At 37.4% G+C, this 24,925-nt stretch overlaps 3 protein-coding genes across 3 annotated transcripts; all 3 read right to left on the reverse strand.

Moving 5' to 3' along the window:
• Positions 1-14,627: 14,627 nt before the first annotated feature.
• On the reverse strand, positions 14,628-16,578 carry LOC145661473 (uncharacterized). The gene is made up of 2 exons (XM_081726787.1): positions 15,996-16,578; positions 14,628-15,862 (listed from the first exon to the last, which is right to left on the reverse strand). Exons 1-2 carry the CDS (start codon positions 16,576-16,578, stop codon positions 14,628-14,630), a joined length of 1,818 nt encoding a protein of 605 aa, XP_081582913.1.
• A 157-nt stretch (positions 16,579-16,735) lies between these two features.
• Positions 16,736-17,482, reverse strand: LOC145661474 (uncharacterized). Its single transcript, XM_081726788.1, has one exon. The coding sequence runs from the start codon at positions 17,480-17,482 to the stop codon at positions 16,736-16,738; it is 747 nt and encodes a 248-aa protein (XP_081582914.1).
• A 448-nt stretch (positions 17,483-17,930) lies between these two features.
• On the reverse strand, positions 17,931-19,477 carry LOC145661475 (uncharacterized). The gene is made up of 2 exons (XM_081726789.1): positions 19,279-19,477; positions 17,931-19,234 (listed from the first exon to the last, which is right to left on the reverse strand). Exons 1-2 carry the CDS (start codon positions 19,475-19,477, stop codon positions 17,931-17,933), a joined length of 1,503 nt encoding a protein of 500 aa, XP_081582915.1.
• Positions 19,478-24,925: the final 5,448 nt, after the last annotated feature.

Here is a 24,925-nt window from a genome sequence, read left to right on the forward strand (position 1 = left end):
GCCAACAACTATATTTCGTTTCTCGTAACTAGTTATAAATAGTTCATGACACACTTTATCATCCCTCATAACTCATGTTCGTTAAGGAAGAAAGAAAATATTTTTTTAATAAAAGTATGTGCTTGGCAATTGTACATAAAAAGCACAAATGATGTGTTACTTAAAGGAGTCCTCATCATGTCAGGTAGTTGTTTTAGCGACTACCATTTCAACAATTTACTCCAAAGTGTAATAAGTAGCACAGAATAGTGTCAAAATTTAACAACTCGGGTATCACAGAGCCACTGTATTGATTTGATACAACCATTTATTTTAATTTGTACTGTACACAGCACAGGCATATCCTTCATTCTTTATTTCATCCAATTTTCGCACTGAAAACAGTCGCACAAATTCAAGGTGACCAGAACTTTTACTTTCAAAAACGGGACGCATACGAATCGGCGACGGGGGGATTCCACATTGCATTTTGGGACTCAGCAATGTTTTCAATTTACAAAATACACAAGTAAGAATGATAACACAGCGTTTCTAACTTAACTACAACCCAACAATACTTTTAACTACTTGAACACTCAGAATTCCCACTCAATTTCTACTTGAACCACAGAACACACAATTCCCATTTGAACATTCAGAAGTTTCAGACACGGCTGAACCTTCCCAATAAGTGTTGGTACGGAAGAGTGTAGAATTTGCATTGATCATTTATATTTTGACTAATAATTACCGGACACCTGAGTCATTTTTGCTTAAAAACGGGACATTTAGGCGTCCCGTTTGAGAATCAGAAAAAACGCGACAACGGTTGAAAATAAGGGACTGTCCCGGCTAAAACGAGACGTCTGGTCACCTTGCACAAATTAGATTTTTTGCATTTTTTCCATTTATCACTCGAATAAATATCTAGTTAAAAAGTCTCAATAGATGGAAACTTTCACATTTTGCTCAAACTGTGCTGTAACAGTAGTATCACACCATTACTGATTCGTCCATTTTCTCAATTGCGAGTTTAACAATAAATATTTCAACTAAATAAAAATATTCAAGAGTAGAAACTAAACGCTGAAATTTAAGAAATAGAAACAATATAACAAAAGACCTAAAAAAATAATAAAAATAACTTACCTCAATTCAACATTTTACTTGTAAGTTTCAATTTCTACTCAATCGTTAAAAGAGATGTTGTCTCTTGTATTTGGTTTTTATAGATAGTACGTTTTTGTTCTTCCTTTTTTGGTCGTTTGACTTCTCTTTAACAAGATACTGACTTCAGACCTTTTATCATTTTTTAAAAATGTATTTCTATTATTTAGATTTTCGTTCAGTTATTATTTACTATTAATTAGAATATTTGTAGTATTTTATTATATTTTTGTCTATGTAATTATGAGTATAATATTTGCTATTATAGCATTGAACAGCAGCATGATGGTACGGATCTTTCATTACTACCTATTGTCTTGTGAAATTACAATTTCTAAGTTCAGTTGACATCTAACATAATATACAATGAAGTTATATAATAACATCCCATTTCTCATTAGAAATATACTAATGAAATAAAGTACACTTACACGTGACGATTTTTCGGTAAGTCTATTAAAGCAGTTCAAACATTATATGTTCATCTTGTAAGAGAAAACAAATGTCTACTCCTGATGCTTTAAACAAACTAAATAGTGGAAGCATTGATCTTGTGTTTTGATTCCGTTATACTCTCAGCAATTTGACGATTCTTCTGTTTCATTGTTACCCGTAGTCCAGGCATTATCTTCTCGTTCTGTTTGAATTCCCTTTCTTCTGCATACAATTCTTCCCTACCGTCAAAAGAATTTCATGTCAAATATATTACTCAAAGTAACAATTTTATAAAAGACAAATTCATTTATAGTTGGCAAATCCATTGTTCCATGGTATGGGTGAAAATTTGTGGCCCTAAATTCATTGACCACAAAGCTTTTCATGGTAATGCCTTTTATTCCTAAGGCATCCATATAAATCTTCAATTGAAATTGACAAGCTTGGGCATTCCTAATAGTATTGAGCTTCGAGATCTGTGCATTTCTTTATTTGTCTCAGCAAACATACATTTAGTATAAGTATGTAGGTAGTTGGAAATACAGTGTATTGTGAATGTTTCGAATACAGTGTCGTAACTAGTTTTATTGCTCCCTGGATCGATATCATCGATTTACTCATACCTGCCCTCTGCTCCCACACATTTCAGCTGCTGCGTTTTATATATATATTCCTAAGTTATCTCTACATACTTAATACACCGTGTGCGTGGGTTTTCTCGGGGTTCTCCCGTTTCCTCCCACTTTCTTCATTCCACCATTTCATTCATTACTCATTATCACCGTCTCCTTTAGCCTAACCGGCATAACCGTGGGACGTAAAACTCAAAATTTCATTTTTCTACATACTTAATATGAATTATATTCATAGAAAATTAAATTAAAAATGGTTTACTCTACTTAATCCAATTTAATAAAAATAACGATAATAATAAAATAAAATAATGCAATAATAAAAAACTGAGTTTTTTAAATGGTAATCCTGGATTTTCTGGTGTTGAACATGGCTTTCCCCAATGCCGCGTCCAGAAGGGCGGAGATAAATATGTATTTATGAAGCACTGCAGTTCATATTTTTAGTTAGCGAACCAAATATCGAAAAATATCTCAAGTTTATTTTTCAGACCTGCGCCCCCCCCCCCTATCAAAAATTTTTGAGTCCATCCTCGGTATCAACTGTTGCCAGTTATCTACTAATAGTCATAGCGTACCTTTTGAAATGTTTTCAAATGTTCTTTGCATAAGGAACAGTTTCCCGTATTCTTTTTTTTTCGCTTTTCGCGTCCTTTTACTGTGGTGCGCTCCGGTGCAACTGCTCCACTCGCTCCATTGTAGTTACGCCACTGTTCGAATAGTGTACGGAATTAGACCTGGACACTTAGGTAACATGTTCTTATGTTAACCTGTTCTGCGAACATATGCGATATGCACATGAATTTATTTCAACCTGAAAACAGTCTGATAACTTGTGGTCTCCATGTTTCCATTTATAGTTTATCTGCCACGGTTTCATTATTACTACAAGATTTAGTAGATTATTCATAGCTCATAGAAAAGCCTTCATCCTTTGATAATCCACCAATGCTTTTACCATAATTGTTTTATTAATCATTACTTGTAGTTTATCACTAAATTCTTCATCAGTCATTTTCCCTTACTATCTGTCGTTCAAATGTAACTGTTTCTTACGTAAATGGTATTTCAGTATTCATAATTGACCAGAAAGTTTTGGCGAAGCTACTTGATGCACTGAATTTTAAGTAATATCAGAAAAGGCTAAAACTAGTTAGGGGTGCTATTTAAACACTGCAAGTGTCAAAGTTTGTGAATAGTTGTAAATGAAAATGTTTATATTTACAAGGGGTCGAAATGACCCCTCTGATGCTTCGCGGTTATTTTTTCTTTTATTTTTAGTTTAGCTTCCCTGTCAGCAGCAAGGCTATATGAGATGTGGATCTACACTTTAACGTGGAATCCGAACCACATGAGCTCCTACCGGGAATTGAACCAAAGGTAGCCCTCGGCACAGGCGCATGCGTTAACCGTTTAGCGACTAGGAAGTTCTTATGCTTCGAGGTAAAACTCAAAAATATCGAATAAACAAAAAGGGTATTTGAGTCTACGAATAAGTGAAAAGTAACTATTTGTGAAATAGAAAAATGTCATGACATTTAGCGCCAAAACATTCCAAAGCGAAATGTGAAAAATTCATTTGCAGAGGGGTCAATATGACCCAGTGTTTAAATCTTCTTAAAGCTTATGAACATCAGCACAGTCCACCAGCGTCCTTTGATCCATCTATTAACTGTCAATACTACTAAAATGAAAACAGAACAATGCGACGAAGTATGCGGTATCGATAAATTCTTCTCCAGGTTCTTTGTTCCTTTATGTTTCACCTACTTTGAAACTGTACTTTTTCTCTTATTCATAAGAGAGTTTTGGTTGTCTTCAGACGGTCAAAGAAAGCGAAGGTTGTCCTTTGTGCTTGAAGCAAGTGCGTATCACGTGGAAATAACTCAATATTTTGACAGATAAAAAGCGGATATGCAGCGCCTGGTACGATTTTCCAATATTCTCATGTCATTTTTTTTTTTTTTGTTTGTTTGTTTGAATATACGCACGCATTATGAAGTTCATGGTAATTTCTCAGTTCTTTAAGTGAGAAGTAATTGTAAAGTTTGAAAAATTAATTAAATAATTATAATTAACACTTATTTTAACTCCTCTGTTCAATAAATAAGCGTTGTGATCAGTGCCTACGAAATCAGCTTTGAGTCCCATCATCACCTCGTTCTTCGGTTATGAGGCCTTCAGTGATTTTACATTTTGAAGATATTATTTACATTATAATGAATGTAAAACATAATTATTACACATTTTTGGTTATCCACGTTTCCTGATGTAAACTTTTATTATTTCCTTTTTCCTTTATTAAGATATGTAGCAATTTTTATTCATCATTTTTTAGTGCACAACTTGTAAAATATTTTTCTTTCCAATACTTTTGGATTATTTTGCAGCTAATGAGGTAGGCAATAGATAAGTTCATAAGCAACTACTTAAATTCATTTGTTGTTGCTACAAATCATGTGCATATTGCTGATTGCTTAAAGCAAATTAGGAAGCAAAATCTGGAAGAAAAGAGATCTAGAAAACGCTCTAAAGAAATACCAAGATACATACACATACACACACACACACAAACACACACACACACACACACACACACACAGACACACACAGACACACACAGACACACACACACACACACACACACATATATATATATATATATATATATATATATATATATATATATATATATATATATATCCGGGCATACCGGCAACAATTCAAGATGAAAATACTGAAGCGAGTGATGATCAAAGACCAGACCTCTTCAATAACTACTTCTGCAAAACATTTACTTCCCTTTCCTCTACAACCCATCTCCCTCCTCTCCACCCCATCTGTTCGGACACCTTATGCATTCTCTCTACCACCCCGGGCGAAGTTCTGGCTCTCTTGCTATCGTTATCTCCACATAGATCACTTGGACCTGATAAAATTAGTCCTCTCTTTCTCAACAAAACTGCTTCAGTTATTGCGGTTCCTCTATCTATCTTATTCAATAGATGCTTCAAGGAAGGGTATTATCCCACCAGTTGGAAACTGGCTCACGTGACCCCAATATATAAATCAGGACTTAAAGATCATGTATCGTCCTATAGGCCAATATCTCTTCTTTCTGTAATATCAATTATCTGCGAAAAAATTATTAAAGACAGGCTACTTAAATTCACCTCACCTTACATTCATAGTTCTCAGCACGGCTTTCTACCGAAAAGCTCCAGGCCCCCAAACCTAAGTACTTTTCTTTCCTGTGCAGTCAAATGTATGAATAACAATACTCAATTAGATGCTATCTACTTTGATCTCTCGAAGGCCTTTGATTCTGTCAGTCACATTCATCTTCTTCATAAACTCTCCAATAGATTTAATGTACATGGCAAATTTCTCTCTCTAATCACAAGCTACTTGAAGGACCGTAAACAGAGAGTTGTTCTTTCAGGGGCGACTTCTAACCCCCAACCCGTGATCTCAGGGGTGCCTCAGGGGAGTGTACTTGGGCCTCTACTGTTTGTCCTGTATATGGATGATCTCTACACGCACTTATCAGCTCAACCTAGTGGCCTTCTGCTTTTTGCTGACGATTGTAAGTTATACAGAGAAATATCGTGTCACCATGACACAATTGCTCTACAGGAAGACATAAATTACCTTACAGGCTGGTGTGAAATGTGGCACTTGAAACTCAACAGTAAGAAATGTGACAGTATTACTATTACTTTGAAAAAATCTCCTGTTCCCTCCACATACCATATCAACGATTCCCCTATCACACATTCTGCTAGTCATAACGATCTTGGTGTCATCTTTGATTCAAAACTCACCTTCTCTGACCACATTTCCTCAATACTAAAGAATTCAATGCGCATGTTGGGACTTCTTTATCGATTCACCGAACTACGCACTGTTTCTTCATTAGCAACTTTTTATAAGACTTTAATAGCGCCCAAGATCGAATACTGCTCTCCCATATGGGCCATGGCAGCACCTACACATCTCTCCAGACTTGATTCTGTTCTCAATTTCTTCATTGCTATAGTCCGATTTCGTGTTCCTGCACTTCGAATATTATCTAAGAAGGAGCTCTTGCGACATCTTAATATTCAGACTCCTGAAGTACGCAGAATTATCTCTGACCTGAAATATCTACATGAAATAGCTAATGGAACCTTAACATCCGAAATTTTACTTCAGGAACTATCCTTACGTGTCCCTTCCCGCATCACTCGGAATACCCACCTATTTCATCTTGCCCGTCCTAGGTTGGCTGTTATACAGAGGTCTCTTTTTTATAGAATACCAAACTGTTATAATCAAGTATCAACTGATGTGGACATTTTTTCGAGTTACCCAGTGTTTGAAAGAGCAATTAAACGAGCTTTGACGGAATAGTTTTACTTTTACACTCTTTTTTTTCTATGTTGTTGTTATTGTTGTCTTGTTTTTTTTCTTTTGTTAGCATGTCCCTGTGTAAAATGGCAAAGTTATGCTGTATCTGGGAAATTGTTCAATAAATAAATAAATATATATATATATATATATATATATATATAGGGTGTTTCAAAACAACACCGACAACGTTTAGGACATGATTCCTGACACAAACATAAGATAAAAAGTATAGAACAACCTGGGTGCACGAATGTTTCCTTTCGGAGTTATAAGTTGCCGAAAACGTGGAAAAATGGACTTTAAAGGTCCATAGCTCCAAAACTATGGGGCCTACCGTAGTCGGGTCAAGACTTTCCTAAGGAACTAATATGTGTTCTATCCAAAAATACTTCAGAATCCTGCAGAACTTCCGCAACAATTTTTATAGAGGTAGTTAGTGATTACTTCAGATTATATGTCCGTAATTAAACTGCCTGTACAAAAATTGTTACGTGAGTACCTTAGAATTCTGAAACATGTATTTTTGGATAGAGCACACATTAGTTCCTAAGTAAAATCTTGACCCGACTACGCGGTAGGTCCCATAGTTGTGGAGCTATGGATTGTTAAAATTCATTTTTTTTCATGTTTTCGGCAGCCTATAACTCCGAAAGGAAGCATTTGTGCACCCAGGTTGGTCTATACTTTTCGTCTTATTTCGGTGTCAGAAATCACCTCCCAAACGTTGTCGGTGTTGTTTTGAAACACCCTGTATATATATATATTAAGAATCACCTGTGTTTTTAGAAAAAATGACAGAACGAGATTATTTTTATAAGAAGAGGAATAGTACAGATGAAGTGTAAAAGCAAATCTTCATGCTACATCAATCATTTTTCTGTTAAATTAGTATAGTTTTATTAAGAAAGTGTACAAATGTATACTGATTTAGAAAGTTCTGAGGGGATCGAACCCGGTACCCCATGGGTGCGCTCCTATACCGAACCGATGTGTTGTCTATATACTGATGTTTATGATTGGGAAAGAGTGTACCTAACATTAAAACTGGTTGCAAAGCTGATTGTGTTTAATAATTTTTACTTCGTTCTAATTTGCACTAGGAAAAAAAAGTATTATGCAAATTATTTTCTGCATTAAATATAAAAGTGTTAAAAATTTAGTCATACTTTTGAAGTCCTATCTGCTATGTTAAAAAGAAAAAAAAATATTATCGTTAAAAGCTAGTAACAATTATGGATGGTCTTATGCTCCTTAACGAGAAAGTAGGAAACCAATCACTTGAGGATTCCTCAAAAGTCACCGCAACTGGCCATGGTCTTTCCCAAAGAGGTTGATCAGTTACTTGCTTCATCTATACTTCTACCATAAATTAGGTTTCATCCATATCTAATCAACAGTCTTTAGAATTGTGCACAATACACAAAAATACATATCTACAAAGTATACATGTAAATTCTTAAATCTTCTGTATAGTGTTCACAAAGCAACTTTCATATAAACATATACAGGGTGTTTCAAAACAACACTGACAATGTTTGGCAAGTGACTCCTGACACCAAGATAAGACAAAAACTATAGACCAACCTGGGTGCACAAATGCTTCCTTTCGTTGTTATAGGCTGCCAAAAACATGAAAAAATGAACTTTAAAGGTCCAAAGATCAAAAAACATGGAACCTACCGTAGTCGGGTCAAGTCTTTACTTAGGAAGTAATATGCTCGCTATCCAAACAATATATGTTTCAGAATCCTGCAGTACTCACGCAACAATTTTTATAAAGGGAGTTTGGCTACACGCATATAATTTGAAGTACTCACCAACTACCTCTATCCATTGATCTTTTGATCCATTTTTTGATTACTCCTTAAATTCTTAAATTCTTATTTTGATATTCTTCATTATTTTTAAGTTATTTTTAATATTTTTCATTATCTTTATTTTTGATATTCTTCAATATCTTTAAGTTACTTTTAACATTCTTTATTATATTTCAATTATTTTAGATATTCTTCAATATCTTCAATATCTTTTAGCTACCGATATTGACACCCACTCACCTCTTTGATACATTTTACGAAGAGAAAATTAAATTTACTCGATTTGGGTGACAGATACGGCATTTGACCTCATAATCAATTTTACTATGTAATTTTGTAAATCAAATACCGTTAGAATCACCATTTTAATGCTACATATTACACAGATAGAAGCAGTTTCAAGTAAACAACTCCCACGCACAACTTCATCTTCTTTTCCTAGTTGTTCGGGATGCATACACGAAAGCATTTCCCATTATTTACTAAACCTTCCTTGCGCCTCGCTACTTGTTGTTTGTTTAGAGGAATGAATCGTAACCTGGTTAAAATATAGCTAATTTAATTAACAAAATATTTAATATACACTAGTGGACACAGATATGTACTGTATGTGAAGTTCTCACTGAATGTTTGTATTGCACCACAATAGTATAGATATATTGGATTTCCCTCATATTATTAGTATTCAGTATATAAACAAATCAAGATTTAATAACGATTTTACATTTTTTATTTTTAATTTTTTTCTCTCTTTATTTTCTGTGGATAATGAGAGACAGTCACAACTTGGAATAATAAGACAGTCAGCAAACATTTCAAAATTCTCTTTACTAGACGATTCCTCATTCTTCATTCTTGGTAAATTTATGTAACTTATGTAATATGATGTAACCAAAGTGTTCTGTAACTGTTGACAAATTATTAAATAAGTCGAGAATTCCATTTACCTTGCACTACCTGAATCCTTACACGTGCGTACTTTGGATGTTTTTCCGTAATGTCGACGGCCATCTTCCTATTTTAGTTGATATAAAAACGTCCCAGGACCCGGAAGAGGGGAGTAGCACACGAGAAGCGGTGAAGTACACGAGGAGTGAGTGTGAGCAACGGCAGGAGAGAACTATACCAAATCCCACGCCAATTCGATACAGAGGCCGAGACATGGAGACGACCAGTCCACGATCAGGAACTGAGGTACGGAATACACATCCAAGGTCCTAAACGCCCAAACAACCTTCCTTTTCTTTCTTCCTAAACAGACTCTCGACTCTCCTTTTTTTTAAAAAAATATTTGTTCTTATTTATTTCTACCCACATGCCCTACAAACTAAATACGCTCATCGTCTTCTCAGATACCTCTCAATTCTACCAGTGAGCTATATTTCCCAAATTAACGATTATAGTTTCTTTTCTTTCTTCAAAACGACGACGAAAGCATTCCTACCGAATGCACAAGCGTAAGATGATGGAGATGCTGATCTTTTTTCTCTCATCGGCGTAAGATGGCGATCAATGCTTGTTTCCTTTCAAATTTCTAAACCGTTTTAAGCCTTTTCAGAGTCACCCCAACTTCCCCGCCACCAACCCTCTATGAAACTAGTTTTCTTCTCTTTTGTTTTTTATTTTTTTTTATTTTTAAGCAATCTTCCCTGTGCTATTCTATAATTACCTTTCTTTTTCTCTCCTTTTCGGAGAGTGGTGGAGCTCCAATACCTCTTGTGTTATGTTTTATGTGTTGTATTTAGTTTTTAGTGTAGGTATAGCATATTTAAGGTCTTAACTTGTGCCCAATGGTTTTATTAGGTTGTATTATATGTTGCGAAGACTAGCGGACGAATTTTTGATACCTTTAGAGGATATTTTTAACTTAAGTGATACTGTCTATTGCGATCCCGCGGCCTGTTCGTCTCCTAAATCGACTAAATTCACACGTAATTATTTAGAACAACTTAAAAAGAAGCTAAAATTTTCGGAATCGTTTTCGGATATTTCTCCTGATTCTTTAGACATAACTGTTCGTGGTTCTAGTTCTAGTAGTATGGCTACAGGAGGAAACGATCCACCTCCGCCCATGCACGGCACGATTGTGAAATTCGAATTTTATGCAATACTAAGTTAATTGTGGAGAGAAATCTTTTCGTCAGATCGGATTTTCCATGTCTCGACAATGATCTTACAGAACCTGTATTTTTACATCTTTTTCCGAGCTAGCAAGTCTCTAATGATCTGATGCTATTACGATCTACGTATAAAGGGAATGAATTTTTTAATGTTTCATCTTTACTTAACGATGTTTGGAGTTCTTTGATCAGACATATGAATATATCAGCATTTACGATAATTGACCAGACGCCCATTAAGAAGCCTATCTATAAGCATGAATATTTTATACCAGGAATTATTATTATTTGGAATATCATCACTCTTCTAGTTATTTATTTGCTAAGAGAACATGGGATTTTCAATTTTATATGGTTTTGTAGAAAATGTAGTGCGTCTACGGAATTTTCCTTGCAAGAATTGAGCTACTCTTTAGACGTTGTGCAAACCGTTATTGCAATTGTAAGTCTAATTTTGCTCTATAGAGTTATGAAAAGTTTAATGAAAAAAAATTGGTGATGATACGCCACTGCAGATGAAGAGTTTTGAGAATAAATGTAACGAGAGGATTGAAGAAAGAGATCAAGAACCTGAAGTGACCCCAGAATAGTTCACTACTTCGAACAGAAATGAGGATGCACATTCAGTGTCAGAATTGAGTTTACCTCCTCCTCCGGAAGAATTGATAGTTAGTGACGGAAGTTTTGGTACAGAGATTATAGTGCCGCCTTCTACCGTCTTGGAATTAAGGAATTCTAACGTAAAATCTTCGTACATTTCCAACTATATAGTGTATTCTTAAAAGTGGATACGGAAACTGAGATGTCGAGCAATTCACGCATTTTGTGAAACAGCATCTAGAAGAAGATATTAGAAAGTATATACGCACGACCATATAAAATTGAGAATCATTACCGGAAATACCTATTTCTATGAATTTAGAGACCTTCTTTTTTTCTCCCCCCCCCCCCAAATTTTTATTTCCAACATAATTTTACTAACACAATCGAGTATTGGGCGATAAAACTTAATCCAACCTCTAGTTACCTTAAATCCCAACCTAATCAGGAAATGGGTTAGGTTTATGTTGGAAATAATGAGCCCCCAGGCCCCTTTAGATTATGATATTAAGGAAATTGTATTTAAGATATTAATAGGAAATTGTTTAGACATTTTGGGCATTTGGTCAGATCATGAATATGAAGTACTTATACTAATACTAATTCTTTCTTTTTCTTCTTTTCTTATGATTTTCTATTGTCCCAATTTTACTGATACCTTCTACCCACCTCTACTGAAATACTATGATCACACTCAGACTTTCATAAAAACCACCCTCAAATAACGACACTTCCTTTATTTATCTTCTCTGATTTTTTTTACGATACCTTGATATTCTTACCTGAGTTGCCAACCCTGTTTCTCATCGGAAGTAAGTCTTCGGATAATAACTTTACCGCATTTCACTCTAATTTTCCTTATTTTCAAACCTTCTCCACAATTCCACTATTTTGTAAAGCCAACCCCCCGAGACGGCACTGGATCCACGCTTAGGTACCTTGACTTTGAAATCGCCTTTTAAAAACCCAATAATAGTTATTTTAGTCAAATGTTACTTTCCCAATATAATTATCCTTGTTTTTGAACTCTTGTCCCCCCCTAAAAAAAACAGCTATTATAAACTTGTCATTTGTTTTGCTCCTATCCTTCTGTTTGTAAACAAACATCGGCCATTACTATACCGACAGCCTTTGCTAAAACTCCCATCCCTCCCTCATAGCGTCATGGCAGCCATCTTGGAAATTTTCACGTTTACATGTTCCCACGGCTTAGAAACTGTGTTCCTTTGCCAAATTTTCGCTACAATTCCTATTTCTTTATATTATAACATCTATATTTTTCACTTTTTGCCCCTTTCTTAATCTTCATTCTATAGATACACATATACAGAGTCACATGTTTCTGATAACTTCAACCATTATTCCTTTTTCCCTTTATTTTTTTTAAATTTATCTCCCCACAACCCCTTTCCGTACCTTAATGCAGCATAACACCACTAAGAAGAAGAGGATCTATGGACATCAAGAAATCTCAGCTCTCAAATTTGAACCTCACAATTTGCCCACCAACCGACGCAAGGAATGATACGTTACTGAACGTTTTTATTTTTTTATTTTTCACTTTTTGTTCATACTCATTTTTTTGATGCATGGAATACTCACCTTATCACTCGTCAAATAAGTTTTTTTCTTCACAAACCATCGTTACTATAAATGAATTATACATCTTCAAGCAGCTCACAGGCATATCCCGTCACGCCCAGCGTCATCCATCCAGCCTAGCCGATAACATCTGCCATCTGGTGACAGCTATTTCAACTTCACTACGTCCTTTGAATATGGTCAACGACCAAGTTGACCTAGATTATCTTGCAGCTGAGACTCTGTTGATTCAGCGTTCTACAGTTTCAAGTTCAATATTATAAACAAGACCATGTGCTTCAGTTTATTTTGCTATGTATCTTAACGATTACGTCAATTATTTATACGGGAGAAAAGACAGGAACTATCCAAGACATTGAAAGATGATGCTTTCAAATTGACAAATTAACTGTTTCTTGTGTGTTTATTCTTCGTCTATTGGCGAAATATTGATTGATTGATTGGTTTAGTGCTACATTTTATTATCTGTTAACACTAGTGATTTAAGTGTTTTTTTTTTAGTGATGTGTGATTAATTATTATTTTTTCTATATATAACATACATAAAGTTCATATAGTACAAAATATATATACAGTGCGTTTAATAAGTAATTGGACCTGAAACGACAGCGTTCCTCTTTTCGTCGTTCAGTAAGATTTAGTGGCGGGAATGTAGATATATTGGATTTCCCTCATATTATTAGTATTCAGTATATAAACAAATCAAGATTTAATAACGATTTTACTTTTTTAATTTTTTTCTCTCTTTGTTTTCTGTGGATGATGAGAGACAGTCACAACTTGGAATAATAAGACAGTTAGCAAACATTTCAAAATTCTCTTTAGTAGACGATTCCTCATTCTTCATTCTTGGTAAATTTATGTAACTTATGTAATATGATGTAACCAAAATGTTCTGTAACTGTCGACAAATTATTAAATAAGTCGAGAATTCCATTTACCTTGCACTACCTGAATCCTTAGACGTGCGTACGTTGGATGTTTTTCCGTAATTTCGACGGCCATCTTCCTACTTTGGTTGATATAAAAACGTCCCAGGACCCGGAAGAGGAGAGTAGCACACGAGAAGCGGAGTAGCACACGAGAAGCGGTGAAGTACACGAGGAGCGAGTGTGAGCAACGGCAGGAGAGAACTATACCAAATCCCACGCCAATTTGGTACAGAGGCCGAGACATGGAGACGACTAGTCCACGATCAGGAACTGAGGTACCGAATACACATCCAAGGTCCTAAACGCCCAAACAACCTTCCTTTTCTTTCTTCCTAAACAGACTCTCGACTCTCCTTTTTTTTAAAAAAAAAAAATATTTGTTCTTATTTATTTCTACCCACATGCCCTACAAACTAAATACGCTCGTCGTCTTCTCAGATACCTCTCAATTCTACCAGTGAGCTACATTTCCCAAATTAACGATTATAGTTTCTTTTCTTTCTTCAAAACGACGACGAAAGCATTCCTACCGAATGCACAAGCGTAAAAATAGTTCGACACAAGACACATCCACCACACACGTTTCGACTGTCTAAAAAAACACACACTCTCTGCCCTTCGTGGTGGCTCATGTACACTTTCTACAAAAAAGGGGGAGAAAAAGGCCACCCTCCGAGAGCAAAGGGAGCCAAGGACACTGACCATAGCCTGACATGTATTCTGTTACGTTATAGCTGTTCAGACTAAATATTTTGTAAAAGAAAAAAATACACTCAACATACGCCGCCCACCTTGAAATATCCATATTTCAACACAAATCCCAGTATCGAAGATCTTAATATTGACAATTGATGAAATAAAAATTCTAAAGTTTACAATACTAAGCAAATAAATTTTAGAATAAACATACTAAATGATCAATTACTTGTCTTCAGATTGAACTGTTGATTACTACCTTTCGTCGAAAAGCAATAGAGACAACTTCATTATTGGCCTCTTGTAGAGTCCGTCAGATGTTTTCACTGTCACCGTACGCACGAGACCATCTTTTCCTGGGTGAGTCTCAACGATCCTGCCAAGTTTCCACAGTTGTGGGGGTTGGTTGGTCTCGCGAAGGATCACCATGTCATTTGGTTTGAAGTTGGCAGTTTCTTTGCACCATTTTGGTCTTCGTTGAAGTTGCGACAAATACTCGGAAGACCACCGTCTCCAAAAGTGCTGCGTTAGTTGTTGAGTCAGTTGCCATCTTGTGAGACGATTCACTTTTGTACCTATGAAATCCGCTTGTGGTGGAGCTAACAATGCGTCGCCAGTTAAAAAATGACCGGGTGTGAGGGCCCTAAGATCACTGGGATCAGCTGACATGGGAGTTAGTGGTCGCGAATTAAGACATCCGTCCACCTGAACTAGCACAGTTATCATCTCTTCGTATGTCAGCACTGCATTGTTCAAAATGCATTTCAAATGATACTTCATCGACTTGATGTTGGATTCCCACAATCCCCCAAAATGGGGTGAGGCTGGAGGGTTGAAATGCCACTGGATTCCAAGTGAGCTCAAATAATCACTCGTTGAATTTGAAACTCCTGTCGGCGTCACTATTGTCAAAAGATCCTTCAACTCACGGTTTGGACCTACAAAGTTCGTTCCGCAGTCACTGTATATGTCACTTGGTTTCCCTCTACGCGCCACGAAACGTTTAAGCGCAGCGAGAAAGGCTGAAGTAGATACTTCGGTCAGTAGTTCAATATGCACGGCCTTTGTACTGAAGAACACAAACAATGCAATATATCCCTTATATGTCTTGGCAGATCTCCCCTTTGTGTTCTTCAACAACACTAGACCAGTGTAATCTACCCCACACTGGTTAAACGGCCTACTTGGAGTTACACGCCCAGCGGGCAATTGTCCCATGAGCTGAGTTGTATTAGCTCGAGAGAATCGGTGGTAGGTTATACACTGTCTCACAATCTGGCGCACCACATCTCTTCCTCTTAGTATCCAGTACTTCTGTTGAAGAACTGACAGAAGTAGCTGTGGACCAGCATGCAAACTTTTTACATGTTCGTCACGCACAATGAGTTCGGTTAAACTATGTTTCCGTGGCAGTAGAATAGGATGCTTCTCCTCAAAGTCTAATTGTGCCCTTTGCAGCCTTCCTCCTACCCTAAGCAGACCTTTATTGTCTATGAATGGATGCAGACAAAATAACTTACTTTGTGCTGGTACGTCACCGTTTTCCTTGACATTTCAGCTCTAGAGAAAATTCCTCCTCTTGTACCAACCGAATCCAGCAAAACAATGCTTCCTCTAACTCACTCGCCGTCAAGGGTCCATGTAGCTTAGCATCAGGTTTATTCCTAGAATTATTTATGAATCGTTTGCACCAAGCTGTCACACGTTTTAATCTTGCTACCGAAGAGTAGTTTGAGAGAAGGCTAATATCTGCCTTGGCGTGCATTGTAGCAACCGACGTCTTTTGTTCAACAATCACTGCATCTGAGGTTTCATCGTTAACCTCTACAGCTGGCACTGTTTCTGCTGCTAACCACTCTGGACCTGTCCACCACAATCGATGATTGATCAGCTCGGTCGGTCTAACACCACGACTCACACAGTTAGCAGAATTGGCCTCACTGCTCACGTGATACCACTTGATGTAACTTCGTTGTTGCACTTTACTTACTCGATTTGCCACGAATGTCTTCCATCTATTTGGGCATGACGCAATCCAAGCAAGGGCTACCGTCGAATCAGAATAGGCACTTGTGCTGACTATTTCGACCTTAAGGGATTGAGACACAAAGTCTAATACTTTCACCAGGAGCACTGCGGCACATAGTTCAAGACGTGATAGTGTTTGTCTTTTGATAGGGGTCACCTTTGGTTTTGCACTTAGCATGCTTCCGTCATTTCGCACACATCTCACATACACCACAGTAGCATACGCAGCCTCTGACGCGTCACAGAACCCAACGAGATGGACTTTCCTTGTATCGTGTGGAATGGCACATCTTTGGATTCTCACTTCCTGCAGCAGTGGAAGTTCATCGCAATAATCATGCCATTGTTTGAATTTTGTTGCTTGGTAGAGGGTCATCCCAGTCAATTCCTAGCTTCCAGATCTCCTGCATGAGAAGTTTGGCCTTTATGGTAGTAGGAGCTAGCCACCCCAATGGATCAAATAGTTTGGCCAAGTCAGACAATAACTGTCTCTTCGTAACACTATGACGAGTCTTTGGTACGGTGATTTTGAAGCAGAATGTATTCTCAGACGGACACCACTGCACTCCAAATGCCTTGATAGCATCATTATCGTCCCAAGGATCTATCGCGTTTGTTTCTCTTAAATGACTTGGAATGAACTCTAAGACACTTGCTTCATTACTCGCCCACTTGCGCAATTCAAACCCTCCCTTTTCTAACAGTTGTACTAGTAATGAATGCAGATGAATTGCTTCTGTCACCGAGTTACTCCCAGTCAGACAATCATCCATGAAGAAATCGTTAAGCACAACTGGTGATGCTAACGGGAAGTTGTGTCCTTCGTCGACGGCCAGCTGCTGGAGACATTTTGTTGCTAAGAATGGTGCACATGCGGTTCCATATGTGACTGTGAGCAACCTGTAATCTTGAATAGGCTGTTTCGGATCCGATCTCCACACAATGCGTTGAAAGTTTGCGTCTTCTTGCTTCACGCGAATTTGCCTGAACATCATTTTTGCGTCTGCACATAGGGCCACCGGGTGAGTTCGAAAACGCAGCACAATAGACGTGAGATCCTCTTGCAATCTTGGACCGACCATGAGAGTTTCATTCAGTGACACACCTGTCGTGGTTTTTGCACTAGCATCGAACACTACACGCAGTTTAGTAGTTGTGCTACTCTCCTTTAAAACGGCATGGTGAGGAAGGCTTCAACTTGTTGTTGGGGACACACTGTCTTCACTTGGTGAAATAGGTTCCATGTGACCGAGTTCTAAATATTCTGCCATAAACCTGCAATATTGTTCCTGATAGGCAGGCCACCATACAAACTTTCTCTCTTGTTGATGGAGTCATTTTACTGCTATATCACGAGAATAGCCAAGGTCAGAGTGATTAGTCTTAAATGGTAGGCTAACTTCATATCGACCATTAACTCTTCGATGCGTCACTGCAAAATGTTCTTCACATTCTTTTTCTTCTACTGTTAAGGGACGCACAAACGGTACTTCTTCGATCTCCCACAATCGCCTCAACGAGACATCTAGATCACAGCACATATGAAATGCGGACACTGCCGATGAACCACTGCAATTCACTTTCCCCGATAACCCAACCCAGCCAACCCAGTGCCGTTTCCAATGCGATAGGTGCACCTTGAGGTCCCATGCGTTTGCCTCCTTGGACGAGTAATGGAAACACGTCCGCACCGAGTAGTATGTCCACACCACTTGTTTTGTGGAACTCCGGATCAGCCAGATCTAAATCCTTGATATGGAGCCACTCATTAACCCTAGTAAGAGCCTGTCTAGGCATATCTCCGGTCACTTTTCTCACTACCACTGCTGTTGTTGAATATTCGTCGTTATTGTAACTTGACTTAAAAGCAAGATCTACAACTGCACGTGAATTGCATGCACTACTGGAAGCTATTCCCGAAATAGTTATATTTGGACTACGTCTTGGGAGTCCCAGCGCTTGAGCACACCGTTCAGATACAAAACTTACCTCTGATGCACAGTCAAGTAACGCTCGAAAAGATTCAAATTGCCTTCTGTTGTTTCTAACCTTTATCATTGCTGTGGACAGCAACACTTGAGGAAGAGCAGTTGTCATTGTTTCCCCATCAGCTGCTACGTGGGAAGACACATCTTGAGCGCACTGAGAGGAAGAATCACCTTCGGGCTTCCTGTCAAAATGTAGTAACGTATGATGCAGCTTTCTACAGCGATGACACAGACCTGATTTACACTGAGCAAGTTTATGTGTTCCTTTTAGGCAATTGAAGCACAAAAGCTTACCCTTTACAAAGGAATGTCGGTCGTCTACTGACATTTGAATAAAATCCTTGCATTTATGCAGCGCGTGCTGCAGTCCACACTTCCCATATGTCACATCTGCCGAAGCATGATACGCCACTTTCTTGCTCTTTCCGGACGAACTTGCCGATTTATGGGTCTGAGGTTTATTTGATTTGCTTCTCGCGGAAGCCGCGAGTGCGCGCGATCTCTGGTTGAGAAACTGCGATAAGTCGGCGAAGGTTGGAAGTTCCCATTGTTCTCGTGAATCACTATCCAGTTTTTCAGTTATGTGGTACACTAGTATAGTATCCCAATGCTCCACAGGAATGTCGAACACTTTCAGAACTCGCACACATTCATTAGTTGTATCCACAAGCCGTCTTAGAGAAGATGGTGAATCGGCTACTGCACACGGTTGACGAATCAGTCTTTTTATTGTATCATTTACGAGTTCGCGTTTATTCTGGTACCGAGCATTGATTATTTCCCACGCCTCTGTGTAATTTTGATCGGTCACCGTACAAATATTGCTGCTTCGCCACGCAAAGATGCCTTCAAATATTGAAGCTTTTGCGCTCCAGTCAATAATGCATTACTGTCCACGGATGCCACGAAAAGATCCCGAAACGACAGCCAATCTTTTAAGAAACCATCAAATGTTGGTAATTCCAACTTCGGTAATCGCACTTCACTCACTTTTGAACAGGTTACGTTTTCGTTCGAGGTTGATGAAACACTTTCTGATTGCTTTATTACCACCAATTTATCAATTAATTCGTCCACTCTGTCTTGCATTGTTTCTATTTCTTTGTCATACGTATCAAATGTCTGTTGATCACAAGTTCTTGTAAGATCTAACACAAGCTTTTTACAGTCATCTGCTAGTTGATTTCCCTTCTCTATGTAAGTATTCACTAAAGCTTTATTGAACGACTCAATGTTTATTTTATTCTCCAAGCGCGTTTGGTGACAGTTTTGGAAGCAAGTAATTGTTCCATCGCTGGTCACTTTTCACTGCACAGCTAAACAAACAACGGAGGGGGGGGGGAGGGGGGAAGAGACATAGGCAGTTCAGCGGTTGCACAAATTACGCTGGTGTTCTTTACAATTTCACTTATCTTTCTTCTTCGAACACTACTAAAAAGAGTACACATATATACACACAGTTCAAAATATTGCTCTGTTTTTAGTCTTTACGATTTTTTGCAACAGCAAAATCCGGCTTCACTAGGAGGACCAAATGTTCGGGACGCATGCACGAAAGCATTTCCCACTATTTACTAAACCTTCCCTGCGCCTCGCTACTTGTTGTTTGTTTAGAGGAATGAATCGTAACCTGGTTAAAATATAGCTAATTTAATTAACAAAATAGGCCATATTTAATATACACTAGTGGACACAGATATGTACTGTATGTGAAGTTCTCACTGAATGTTTGTATTGCACCACAATAGTTCGACACAAGACACATCCACCACACACGTTTCGACTGTCTAAAAAACACGCACTCTCTGCCCTTCGTGGCGGCTCATGTTCACTTTCTACTAAAAAAGGGGGAGAAAAAGGCCACCCTCCGAGAGCGAAGGGAGCCAAGGACACGGACCATAGCCTGACATGTATTCTGTTACGTTATAGCTGTTCAGACTAAATATTTTGTAAAAGAAAAAAATACACTCAACATTAGTCCACCTGCTGGGAAGAGTACAACGAGTTTTTGCATATCCGCAACAACAATCAAAAGTCAAACTACTTTTCACTTTAAGTAAATACTCAACCCGATGCTTGGCTAACGGATAAACAAAACCCAAGTGTGAATTGCATACAGGATATATATACGAAAAATCGCTTATTCATTGTCTTATTAGAGCAGATCGTCTCTTTTTAATACGAAGCCCATGTAAGACTAAACCTGTTGTTGAAATTAGGATTCAAAACACTTCTTAGAGACTTGTATTGGAAGTTAAGTTTTATACCATTACAAATTCTTGATACGTTTACTTCTGTAGAAGCAATGTGTGTCGATCCTATAATCTAGATCTTCGTATACGTTTCCTCCCATCTGGTGGTGTATGGTTACACTTCAGCCATGAGTTTTTATCAACCCTCTCAGGGTTTCTACATCCGATTATTAATGCAATTCTAGAGAACAATAACATCGAGAGAATAGGTAAGGTGATATCTGTAGTCAGATTAGAATAGTAATATGATTTTTCCAAGTATACGTGATTTCACAAATATGCCCGGAAAATTAGTCCTCATCAGTGATAATTCAATGATCGCTACATATGGTTTTGCCTTTCTGTCTTTTTCTTGTTTCTTGCATAAAACCACGCTTACCATGGACTGGTTCTTGGGTCAATGCAGTGAAACAAAGTACTTTCTGACCTCCTTCAGACGTCCTAGTTTAGCCAGGACAGTCCTGGATTCACATCTCCTGTTCGTCTTCAAATGTCTCTGTTTACCTCCATAACATAAGTTAATGTTCGTGCGACAATAACTATTAAACCCACTTTCACTAATCATTCATACGCTACACAACTAATGGTAATAATTTACTCTGTTACTTACTTTTCGTGAGTGATGACCAACTAATTAATTAATTTTGATATTTTAGCAGGGAGCAAGTGCATAACTATAAATATAGCCTAATCTAAATCTTCATAGGGCATCGCAGTTGTTTACTTTCGAAACAGGGTTGTCATCTGAGGACGGCAGGGGGACAACTTCCCCCCATTTGCTGAGTTTGAGAAATACATTATTTTGTATATAAATATGTCCAAAATTCTTCTGTCGCTGGACTCTTTGCCCTCATCCCACCCCATGGCAAAAGTTGAAATGAAGATACTATTTAGAAATAAAGAAGCCCTACTTTATATACATCATACCTGCTGTACTGTTACCAAGGCCGGATGTAATGTTTTCCCTCCCTTAGACCTGAAAGATGTTTGCCCCCCCCCCTCACCCTGACATACAAAAGTTTAACACAACAGAAAATATAGAAACATAGCTATATATTCAATGCACAACTTCGCTTCAACATTTTTATATACTTTTTAATGAATTTTCATTTTGAATCAGCTGTACAAAAAACGTATAAATTGATACAAAGTTACAAAGAATGACCATTTTTATTTTTACAATATGCACTAGTGTATTAATAAAAGAAATTCCTTTTGCATTTTCGTCCGTAATAATAGGAATATTCCAAACACTAAAAATGACACTAAAATGAATAGAATAATTGTTTTGATTGTTGATATGTATATTTCTACTATAATACAATGTTTTTTTATTTTTTTAAACAATTTTCTTTATTTATTTTACATGTTTCCTTCTATTCACTTATGTTGATATGAAATACAGTGTAATAATCAGTAAAATGTAACTACAGAATTTTTATTTTAATTTCAATAAATAAAACCACATTTTTAAATATTATCTTTTCGATTGCGCGGAGGCACACAAATGTTACAGATCCTCCATTACTCGACTATGTACTGCAAATACGATGTTAAAAGTCCACTCAAGTTCAACAATCCAAATGACTGAAGCCAATATACTCGCTAAATGAGGAACCTAGTAGACGTTTATTTGACTCCAATCAGGTTTATTATTATTATTATTATTATTATTATTATTATTATTATTATTATTATTATTATTATTATTATTATTATTATTATTATTATTAAACTTCTGCAACATTTTTCGTCTTGCTTTTTCAATTCTTCTCCAACATGCACCAGAAAGTACGTCGCACCCCTAGACCTGGGCCAGGTAGGCCTGATGATAAATCTGGCCTTCGTTACATACAATACAAGCTAAGTGGATAAAACTCATTGTAGTGTGAATTTTCAACAAGAAGCTTATATTGGTCATAACAACATTTATAATAAACCAAGTTTAACTTCTTCTTTAACCATATAATTGTTAATATTAATAGTAAATATGCTAAATAAGAACGTGAAATAAAAGTAAGGCTAGGGATGGAGAAACATTATTTCAGAAAGAAAGTGAACACATTGTGCAGATAGCTCAAGTGTTATGTAAAATACTAATGAACTGATTTATATACGAGGGCAAGTCAAGAAAGACTTGGACTGATTTTTTTCCCGGCAGTTCTGTTAACGCTGGAGCTTCATAGTTTGGCATACAAGTAGGGTGGGTCTTGCTGTGCATATATATAAAATGTTGTTAAGGAATCATTGCATGTTTGGTAACCACGACTTTTTATTGCAGGTGATGTTCTGCGCCGCCTCTAGAAGTCGCCTGTAGACGAAATGGAGTCATTGCGAGATGAACAATTTGCAGCTATACGGTTCTGCTATCGCCTGGGGAAAAGTGCAACAGAAACTCTAGGAATGTTGAGAGCAGCCTACAAAGATGACGCTCTGCCACGAAGTACCGTGTTCTGGTGGTTCAAAGAGTTTAAAGAGGGCCGAATGACAATCACGAAAGCTGGTGGACCAGGTGTATCAGCGTCAGCTGTTACTGAGGTGAACATTAACACGGCAGCAGTCATTGTTAGAGAAGATCGCCGCATCAGTATCGACGATCTGGCAGCCGCACTACGCAAATCTCATGGCAGTGCCTTCAAAATTTTGCATGACCACCTCCACATGAGCCGAGTGTGTGCGCGATGGATTCCGCGACTCCTGACACCAGAGCAGAAGGCCGTTCGAGTGGAGACTTGCAGGGAGCTGTTGCAAAGGTTTGAGGATGGTGGAGACGCCTACCGCACCGTGCGACTTTTTTCTATTCCCTGCCCTAAAATCCAGACTGCGTGGACGCCGCTTCTCCGATAATTCCGAGGTTCTGAAGGCATCGGAGGCGGTTTTGAAGGACCTCTCAAAGAATGGCCTGCGACACGTGTTTGAGGACTGGAAGACTCGAATGAAAAAGTGCATTCAAATGGGCGGGGGCTACTTTGAAAAGGATCATGTGCCAGTTGCTGAGTAATAATAAATTGCCTAGAAAAAAATCAGTCCAAGTCTTTCTTGACTAGCCCTCGTATGTTAGGTAGTTCTTAAGCAAATATTATGTACTTTAAAGGCACTGTTGTTGCTACTCCATATTATCTTAGTAGTCAAGTAGTAATGCACCAGATTCTTAACTATGCGAAACTCTATACAGGGTGCTTCATCAAGAAAGGGCCATACTTTGCAAAATGGAAGTATAGCTGATTTTAAACAAAAATGTTCACATTTTGTTCATGTTCTATTCTCAACAATCTAAGAGCTACAGGTGGAGAACCGTTTTTTACCTTGTGTTGCTTATTTCTCATCCTGTTGTTATTCTACAGAGGTGACACACAGAGCATTTGAAAGGTGATGGAATGACCATTCCGACGATATACAACATGTGACAGTGGTGTTTTGGAAGGTAAATTATTGAGGAGAACGATAAAGTTAAGATTATTTAAGAGATTTGGATACCGAAACTGATGCATTGTAATGAAATTAATATGATAAAAATCCCTGCCCGAGCTAACTAATAAATAGTCAGTTTGTGCCCGCTGACAAACTTGGACACTATTGAGAGAATGGCCTAAATATTGTATGCAGTATATAAAATTTGAGGTGAAAAGTTATGAGGATTGAAGTTCAGCATTGAAATTCAGTAAGAAACAGATTTTGATGCAGCTGTAATCGGTCAGCAACAATTAGAGCTCAACTAAACCATTTAGACAAACATATGAAACAGCCAAGCGGTTGGGGTAAGTAATCTGTTAATAAGTGTTCATGTGTTCAAACTCTGTAATAAGCTACGTTTTTTTTTTCGTTCGTGCGCATTAATTCTGTTTCTCAATTACTTCCAATGCTAACCTTCAAACCCTTATTACTTTTCTCTTCCTTTCACTTCCACCTGAAATTATATATTTGGGAATAGTTGACCATCTTCTTTGTGTTCAAATTTTGTCAAATTTCTAGCTGGTGCCAGCTAACCATTTTCTTGTAAGTACTAGATGTGTTCAAAATCAATTTCAAACGGTTCATTCGCATTGATGGTCGGAGAGACAGCTATAATCTCACTTTTATATATTGACCAAGTATTTGAAACTTGCTCTCCTTTCCTCTAAAAAGTCAATTCTTTTAATACTATGGAGAATATGCTTACATATTTTATAATAAAGTGTTTATACATCTTGTTTCACCTCCCTAACATAAGAGACTCGAGAGATTTAAATACAATTATGTAACATGATAAAAAAAAAAACCTACTGTGGCATAATGCTAAATACAA

Source organism: Thermobia domestica, chromosome 10, assembly GCF_964235325.1.
Source record: "Thermobia domestica chromosome 10, izTheDome1.hap1.1, whole genome shotgun sequence".
Lineage (NCBI taxonomy): Eukaryota > Metazoa > Arthropoda > Insecta > Zygentoma > Lepismatidae > Thermobia > Thermobia domestica.